General features: G+C 48.5%; 1 protein-coding gene across 1 annotated transcript; it reads left to right on the top strand.

Annotated features, from left to right (window-relative positions):
* Window positions 1-441: 441 nt before the first annotated feature.
* On the top strand, window positions 442-1,830 carry LOC130586000 (uncharacterized). The gene has a single exon (XM_057386701.1). It carries the CDS (start codon window positions 485-487, stop codon window positions 1,508-1,510), a length of 1,026 nt encoding a protein of 341 aa, XP_057242684.1. The 5' UTR covers window positions 442-484; the 3' UTR covers window positions 1,511-1,830.
* Window positions 1,831-9,546: the final 7,716 nt, after the last annotated feature.

Here is a 9,546-nt window from a genome sequence, read left to right as displayed (position 1 = left end):
CATCCCAGGCCCCAAATCCCTTTGGGATCGCGGACGGGTCGGACGTGACCTCCCGAGAGCCCCAAAATCATCCTCGGCTTGGCTTGGTGGCCACGCCCGGACATTCCTGGGCACCGCGCCCTCAATTTGGGCTCCGCTTTCATCGGGGAGGCGTCACCGCAGCCCAAATTTGAAAGGGCGGCYCAGGGAGGGCCCCGGCGAGTCACGAACCGGTTGGGGAAGGGGGAACGCGGAGCTTTGAAGGGCGGCACGAACCTCCCGACCTCGGGCGGCTGCGATTCTGCGGTTTTTTGGTTTTTTTTTTTCAGGGGCCGGAGCAGGGGAGGGATTTTTCTCCCCGCTTTTGTTGAGCACGCCCCGGGTTGAGTGAGGAGAGCGGGGCGCGGGCGGGTTTTGCTGCCGGATCACCAAAACCGCCCCAAACTCACCCAAATTAACGCTTTCTGCTCTCTCCCGCGCAGGTTTAGGACCCCCTCACCCCACCATGCATTACCCCGGTGAACGCTGCCCGTCCCTGTTCCTGCCCGGCCCCAAATTCATCACCGAGACCCTCCCGCAGCTCCCGCCGGGCCCCAAATTCATCACCGAGACCCTCCCGCAGCTCCCCAAATTCATCACGGAGACCCTCCCGCAACTCCCGCAGCTCCCCAAATTCATCACGGAGACCCTCCCGCCGCAGCCCGAGGTTTTCACCAACACCTGCCACCCCCTGAGCATCACCAAGGGCCCGGTGCCACCGCGCTGGCAGAGCTGTCCCCAAGCCCCGGCCCGCGCGTGTCCCCAAGGCCCCCCCGGTGGCACCGCGGTGTCGCTGCTGCCGTGCCGGCCGCTGGTGCAGAAATGCCTGCTGCTCTACCCKGAGCCCTGCGACACCACGCGGCTGCTGCCCCGCCGGGAGGTGGCCCCGAGGGCCACTCAGACCCTGCCGGTCCCGGAGAGCCCCCGCGGCGACAAAAAACGCGTGKCCCGGAGCCTCCCGCCGTGCGCGCCGCGCTGCCCCAAACCGGGCAAGCTGCGCTTCCCCCCGTGCGGCATCAGATCCTCGGCGTCCTGCCGGGGCGAGTGCCGCTCGCACAGGGTGGCCAAATGCCCGTCTCGCTGCCCGGAGCTGATCAGCGGCTACTCCCTGCCCCTCGGAGGGGTCACCGAGTGTCCCCCTCAGCCGAGCCTCGGCCACTCGTCCTTCCTGCGCGAGTTGCTGGCGCAGCACCGCTGCTGCAAGGGTTACCCGACCCAGGAATGCATCACCTCGTACCGCTCCGAGCAGCTCCTGAGCAGCTCCGCCCGCTGCGATGGCCCCGCCAAAGCCGCCCCCGAGCGCCGCCCGCTCAAGGAGGTGGCCAAGATGCCCGCGGAGGTGGCCAAAACCAAGGGCTCCTCCTCGGCGCAGCACCTGAGCAAAACCCGCTGTCCCCACGTCCGAGTGACCCCGCGCTCCTCGCACCTGAGCGCGGCCAAGCGCTCCGGCCACTCCAAGAAAAGCCGCTGCGCTTCCAAGTGGCTCTGGTGAAGGAGGAGCGGGAGATTTCGGGAATCCGGCGGGAGATGGAGCCGAGAGTTGCGGTGATTCCCGGCTCCCATCCCGTTCCTGCCCCCCAAGTGCATTTTTTCCCCTTATTGTGCCCCGTAAAGTGAATTCGCCGTTTTATTTCGCCCCCGATTCGGATTTTCCAGCGCCTGGAAGGTGTTGGGGAGAGGCTGAGGGGCTCTGAACCCCTCGGAACCTCAAACCGGCACCTTTGGGACAACGTCTGCGCCCGGTTTTTACCGCTGTGGGATCAGTCCCGCTCCGGTTGTACCATTCCCATTAAACTCCGGTTTGCAGATGGATTCCTGATCTCTGCCTGGTTTATTTTCCATCTTTTAAAATTGTTTCTAATTCCTTCTCCTGGGAAGAAAAAAAAAAAAAAAAAAAAGAAAAAAGAAAAAAACCCAAAAAAACCAAAAAAATCCCCACCCAATAAAGCCATTCCCTGTTGTTGCATTACTCTTTTGGGTAAAACAAGGAAAACAATCTTAATTTTTGGGCTGGGTTCACTACTGTGGATTTACTGTGAGAATGGGACGATTTTCCTCACGGGAATTTCTTCAGCTTCCTCAGCTTCCACTCGGTCAATCTGAACCCATTCTCCCTTTTTCTTGGGAAAAATCTCCCCCCATATTCCCCGCAGCCCCTTCGGGTCCTGCAAGACCACAGTGGGGTCACCCCAAAACCTCTCCAGGCTGAAAAATCCCAATTCCCTCAGCCTTTCCTGCCGGCAGAGCTGCTCCACGATCCCCCCAAAAACGGGGAAGGAAGAAGGGGAAAAAAGTTTAATTGGAAAAATCCGAGCTCCCGATTCCGCGGATTTGATGTCGAGAACGGGGATGAAATAAAACCCCCAAAAAAGTCCCAAAGCAGCCGCGAAATTGTGCCCGAATTCCGTTCCCTCCACGTGGCTCTCCCGCTCCTTTTTCTCCCTCATACCGAGGTTTTCCGGGTGGGATTTGCCCCTGGAAARGTCACGGATTTTGGGGAAAGGGAACGGGGAACCCCAAAAACTCCGCGGGGCGGTGCTGCCGCCTTGTGGGGACAGAGCGAACTGCGGGCGGAATTCCATCCCCGTCCCGTTCCCGTTCCCGAATCCCAAAGGAGCCCGAGCCGTCCCCGATTCCAGAAATCAGGAGGGAATTCTGATGGATTTTCCTCCTACGAGGAAAACCGGGAGGTTAAAATGAGTTCCAAGTTTGGGGAGGTTTGGGGGCTCTGCAGGTTAAGCGGCGCGGGAACAAAAATTCGCATTTTCCCAGGGATTTTTGCTGTTTAGAAACAGAAATTCCCATTTTCCCCGGGATTTTTGCTGTTTAGGAACAGCAATTCCCATTTTTTCCCCTGGTTTCTTTTTCTGTTTAGGAACGGAAATTCCCGGGTTTTCCCAGGATTTTTGCTGTTTAGGAACAGAAATTCCCGGTTTCCCCCGGGATTTTTGCTGCTCTTAATGAGGAAGGTTATCAAAGCACAAATTTGGGATTTTCACCACAATCCCAAAAATCCACAATAACAGAGCTCGAAGGGATCAGTTCCCATTGGGAAGGAGAAATTCCAGGGCCTGAATTTTTTATTTTTATTTTTGGAAAAGCCGATAAGAACCTGGAATCGTCTTTCGTGACAGGATGAAGGAAATAAAATCCCAATAATGATGTTCCCACACAGCGTCAAAACATATCAGGAATATTCATGAGAGATTTAGGCATGCAAAGCGTTGCATAAAAAAAAAACAAAAACATTTGCGATATAAATAACAAATTATCCCAGGAAAACTCTTGGAATATTCCCTCCCGGATGGGAGAGACAACTCCARAAATAAACAGGATGTTGTTTTCCAGCCCCGCTCCGGGTGTTTTGAATATTCCTCAAACAAAAACCCAATGGATTTCTCCTCAAAAATCCTCCCCAAATTGGCGCCGAAGCGGTGCCGGCTCAGCCTGGGGGGAATTTCCAGGGGCAGGAATTGATTCCCAGGAAATTCCAGTTCGTCGGAATAAATTATCCAGGAATTTGTGGARTCTCCTTCGCTGGGGAATATTCCGGAGCCGTCCCAAAAATCCCGAGCCATTCCAGAATTTTCTGGGATTCCCTCAGCTCCGARGATCCGCCCAAATCCTTGGAAAAATCAGCAAAACTCCACAAAACTCCCCGATTTTCCAGCATCCACAGGATTTTTTTTTTTCTCCTTCATATTTAAATCTCCCTCGAGGCGCTTTTAGCCCAAGGAAAAATTGAGTGGGAATTGTGGGAATTGCCCACGGAAAAGGGGTTGGAATTGGCTGAGATTTAATTCCATTTCCACCCAAACCACCCCAGGATTAATCCCAGGAATCCAAATCCAGCCACAATCCCTAAAACCGCTCCCGAAATTAATATTTCCCCCGCAAAAACCGCAAAGAAATTCCGTCTGTGACAGGATTTCCCATGGAAAACGGGAATAATGGAGGGTGAGGGGGGTAAACAACCCCAAAAATAATTAGCGGTAATTAAGATTATTACACATGAGGGAAGAGCCATTAAAACCTCGTGGCCGGAGGTTGGCTCAGCTTCCTCGGGARTTCGGGGGTTCTTATAAAACTCCCGGGATTCGGGGCCGCCCCGGCCATTCCCATCGATTCTTTCCTGGAATATTTTGGTAAGTCTCTCTCACTTCCATTGAATTAAATTTTTTTGGGAAAAAAAACCAAAAAAACAAAAAAAAAAGCAGGAATTTTGCAACTCCAAAAATTCCAGAGGAGATTTTCCTGCCTGGAATTTGGATGTTTGGGGTGGAGCCCAGCCTTAAAAATGTATCAATGGGGGCGGGAATTCTTGTTAAAATCCCCAAAAAAATCCGTTTTAATCCGTTACCAATTAACAATAAATAGTTCAAAATTCAGTTTTTAATTCCGGTGGGATTTGGATGAGTTTGTCACAAAATCGTGGAATATTTTTGGGGATAGAAAGGATTTTGAAGGTCAGATCATCCATAAATCAGGATGGTCAGTAACATTTTATTCGTGTTTTTCCATAAAAAATTTGGAGAAAACCTGGGATTTTCCTTCCCTCCCCCCAAAATAAAATTATTGTTCATAAATAAGATTTAATTTTCAATGGGATAAAAAGGGAGGAAAATATTTCCYTCCTTATTTTCCTGCCAAAATGATCCAAACCAGAGCTCATTTCCCTAAAAATTTGCTTTTTCCCCCAAATTTCCAACTGGCCAGGGAATTTCTTTGGTGCACAACTCCATTTTTGAGAAGAAGAAAACTCCAATTCTGTTGTTTTCCCACCCAAAAACTTWGGGAATTSTCCSAAAAGAGYWTTTGATCTCCATGGAAAACCCCATRGGATAAATAATGGGAATTCCCTGRACTTTTCCAGYAGAATCTTTGGAGAAAAACAGGAATTTTAAGGCTTAACCCAACACCTACCTCCGAAGGAGCTTCTGGAAGAGCCTGGAATTCTCCAGGGACAAAAAATTAAAAATTTTTATTGGGAATCATCCGTAGCTTTTAACCCGGCAGGTAAATCCCAGGATAAATTCTGGAATTAATTCCTCAAAAATATGAGTTCAGGATCCAGGGGGAAAAAAGAATAAATTGGGCACAAAAATTCCACGTGGAGTTCTCAGCTCAGGAGGGGTCTCTGGGATTTAAGAGGAAGGGTTTTCCCAGGAATTTCGGGAGAAAATTGAGGATTTTTGGGGGCGAAGGAAGAGCTCCGGACGCGGATCCGGGAGCGATCCCGAGCTCTGGAATTTGCTCGGGATAATTATCCAGGGAGGGTTGGGCACACCGAGATAAACAAATCATCCCGGGAAGGGCCGGAAAATCATGGAATCCAGGGTGGGATAAAACCGGGGTGGGGTTTTTTGGGAAAGTTGAGGCGGGTGGGAAAAAGGGGAAAAGGGGGAACAGAGCCCGGAGTTCAGTCTAAAAGTAACATTAAAAAGCGGAATGAAAATTGGAAAAATAGGACATTAAAAATTAAATAATTATTGTTGGAAAATGAAATTAATTTTAAGAAAATAGCTAATATTAAAAATCGAATTAATAATTAAGGATATAATAAGGATTTTAACAAGATTTTGAAAATCAGGATTTAAAAAATAAACGGAAAAGTAACATTGAAAATGAAATGATTTCTTTTAGAATTAAGTTAAAACATTAAATAAAAATTGTAAAAAAAATAAAACACGAACATAGAATGGCATTTAAAAAATAACAATGACAATTCTGCAGAATTTTTAATCAAATTTTCAATTTGACAATGAAAAAACAACAATGAAAACTCGACAGAATTTTTAATCAAAAATCAAGTTAAAAAAACGAATACGATTTTTAAAACAACGATGAAAATGAAGTGGAATTTGAAAAAAAATTTTGGCCCGAATAAGATTTTAGAAGTAAAATTAAAATTAAAATGAAATTTAAAACTAAAATAAATATTAACCAGACCAGGCTTTCTCCCACTGGGATTTACGACTAAACAGGAACAAATTTCCCAATTCCAAGACATTTTTGATGTTTTTTCCCTGCAGGTTCTCCATAACTTTTCCCAGATGTGTCCGGAATTCTCGGCGCCGTGCCCACGGCCGGCGGTGTCCGGTTCCAGCCATCCCTGCGTGGTTTCCTGYGGCTCTTCCAGGGTCATCATCTTCCCTCCCCCGGTTCTCGTCACCTTCCCGGGGCCCATCCTCAGCTCCTGCCCGCAGGAAACGGTGCTGGGCCCGCCGGGAGCGCCGGACGGAGCGGCCGGAGAGTCCCCGAGGTCACACGGGATGGAAACGTCGTGTCCGGAGTCGTGTTCTGGGGGATTTGTCCCAAAATTCAACTCTGGGACAATCCTTGGTGTGGATCCTCAAGAGACCACATTGGGAAGCTCGGGAGTTGCAGAAAGAAGAGCAGGATTTTCCTTGAGATCCCTGGGAGCCCAAATCCCGCGTTCTGGGGAATTTGTCCCAAAATTCAGCTCTGGGCCAATCCTCGGGGTGGATCCACATGGGACAATGTTGGGAACCCCGGGAATGTCGGAGGGAGAAGCGGGAGCTTCCCTGGGAGCTCAAATCCCGCGTTCTGGGGGATTCGTCCCAAAATTCGGCTCTGGGACAATCCTTGGGGTGGATCCTCATGGGATGGTGCTGGGAACCTCTGGAATTCCAGAAGGAGGAGTGGGAGCTTCCCTGAGATCCCTGGGAGCTCAAATCCCGCGTTCTGGGGGATTCGTCCCAAAATTCGACTCTGGGACAATCCTTGTGGATCCACATGGAACAATGTTGGGAACCCTGGGAATGTCGGAGGGAGAAGCAGGAATGTCCCTGAGATCCCTGGGAGCCCAAATCCCGTATTCCGGGGGATTCATCCCAAAATTCAGCTCTGGGCCAATCCTTGGGGTGAAGCCACAAGAAACCATGTTGGGAACCCTGGGAATGTCGGAAGGAGAAATGGGAGTTTCCCTGAGATCCCTGGGAGCTCAAATCCCATATTCCGGGGGATTCACCCCAAAATTTGGCTCCCGGCGAGGGTCGCGCTGCTCCTACATTTTCAGCTCCCGCTGGATCCACCCGTGCAGGAGGAGCAGCTACAGGAGCCAGGAGCCAGCGGGAAACGGGAGCCAGGGGGAGATTCCGGAGATGGAAAAGGCAGAAACGGGAAATACGGATCTGAAAATGGAAAATATGGATCCAAAAATGGAAAATATGGATCCGAAAACGGGAAATACGGATCTGAAAATGGAAAACATGGATCTGAAAATGGGAAATATGGATCCGAAAATGGGAAATATGGATCCAAAAATGGGAAATGGAAATAGAGAAATGGGAAATGGAAATGTAGAAATAGGAAAAAAGGAGGAGGAAGAGGTGCTGGAAGTGTAACACGGATCCAACCCCAACCCAAGCAGTTTTGGGAATCTTCAGTCTTGTTTTTTTAAGGTTGAGGTTTTCAAGTTGTGTTTTCCCCCCTCAGGCGTTCCCAAGCAGCAAAATAAAGCCACGAAATTCCCTCTCTGCTGATTTTGGGATAACCTGAGGGTGAGAATTTGATCTGTGGGAGCAAATTTGTTCTTTTTTTTCTTGGTTTTCCCGGGAAATCGAGGCAGGAAGGCCCCAAGTGTGGTCTGGCCCAACCAAGCCTTTCCCTGCCAGGTTTAATTAARCCTGACTCGGCTTTTCTGGGAATTACTCATCAGGAAATTCCCTTTTCCTTGGGATGGATGTGAACACAATCCCGCCGCTACTTCCTGACTTTCACTTTCACTGTGGGGAAGTCGGGAAAGGGAATAAATCCAAGCTCCTTCCATTTAATTTTAATAAAAACAAGAAAAATAGGTGTGGAAGTGATTTATTTTTATGTAAAAAATTAACACTGTGGAAAAGTTTGCTCAGAAAAAATGTGGATTTTTCCATCCTGGGAGTGTCCAGGGCCTGGTGGGAATAATCTGGGATAGTGGGAGGAGGATCTGGGTGATCCCACCCAAACCATCCCAAAATTCCAGGATTAAAGTGAAGAATCTTCACCTGCACCTGCATCCTTTACATTGTACTTTATTTCATTTTATTTTACTTTATTTTGTTATATTTTATTTCAGTCTCATTCTATCCCTTCCCATTAAAATTCTTCTGGCATTACCACAGCGGTTTCCTCGTTCTCTTTTCCATATTTTTATGGAGATTTATCCATATTTTTGAGGTGGTTTATCCATATTTTTGAGGTGGTTTATCCATATTTTTGAGGTGGTTTTATCCGTACTTTTGAGGAGGTTTATCCATATTCTTAAGGAGGTTTTTCCGTATTTTTGAGGAGGTTTATCCATATTTTTCAGGAAGTTTATCCATATTTTTGAGGTGGTTTTTCCCTATTTTTGCCAGATTTCTCTTTCCCTGTGTTCACCCATCCCACTGGCCATCCCTATGGGAATTTCTTCCCCGATCCCGATCCCCTCCAAACATTTTCCCACTAAAACAACCCCCTCCAAAAATCCCATATTTCAATTTTTCCCGATGCATTTTGGGAACCTCCACAACCCCCTTTGCTCACCCCACCCCCGTCTCCACCTGCCCCAATTTCCCAGCCCCGTTCCCGATCCCGGTGACGGTGTCACCACCCCAGGGTGAYGAAAACACCCCGATATCTCATAGGATCAGCCCTCCCTGAGCCCGGGGCACCTCGCGGATCCCACATTTCCCGTTTGGCTCGCCAAGGAAAAAAACGTTGGGAAAAAAAACGAGGTCATGGGTGGGGCGGACCCAAAAACCACGGGTTTGACTCATCGGCTCCAGCGCGTCCGGCTCCAGGGGTTGGACGATCTCAGGAAGAAGAGAAATGGAAATTATTCCTTTTTTTAGTTAAAAAATTAATAAAAATTAAAGGGAAATCCCGGAATTATTGCGGTTGGGAAAGAATTCCAAAATCGAGTCAAAGATTTGTCAGATCCCAGACCAATGTTCAGGAATTCCTTGGACACCTCTAGGGATTATTATTATTATTATTACTATTACTATTGCTATTGCTATTACTAATACTATTATTAATACTATTATTAATACTATTACTATTACTATTACTATTACTATCAATATCAATATCAATATCAATATTAATATTATGATTTTTTTTGATTGGTAGCCTGGAAAACCAAGGACCCCTCAGAAAATGCATTTTCCCATCAATTTTTCCCTTTCTTTGCTCTTTCCCTCATTTCCTGCCTCCCCCAACCCCACCCTGACTGTTTCTCTCCCACCATTCCCATTTTTTATGGCTGTCGCTCCTTTTCGGGTTTCCGTGGGATCCCGGGATGGTTTGGGATGGAAAAGATCTCCGAGATGACCCTGATCCCCCATTCCCGTCCCGAATTCCCATCCCGCAGCTTCTCCTGGCAGATCTTTCCCTTTCCCCGCTCCTGGCCCTGAGAATTCCCATTTATTGGGGGATAAAAGGCGCCCGAAATCGCCCCAGGATCCTCCRGGCAGAGGGTGGATCCCGGGCTGGGACACACCCCGTTATTAATGGGGTTATCCCAATAACCCCTCATTAGGA

This window comes from Malurus melanocephalus, unplaced genomic scaffold (assembly GCF_030028575.1).
Source record: "Malurus melanocephalus ecotype Western Australia unplaced genomic scaffold, MMel_1.1 scaffold_1032, whole genome shotgun sequence".
Taxonomy (NCBI): Eukaryota; Metazoa; Chordata; class Aves; order Passeriformes; family Maluridae; genus Malurus; species Malurus melanocephalus.
Note: the sequence above shows the minus strand (reverse complement) of the source record. Positions and strands in the feature narration are given on the sequence as shown.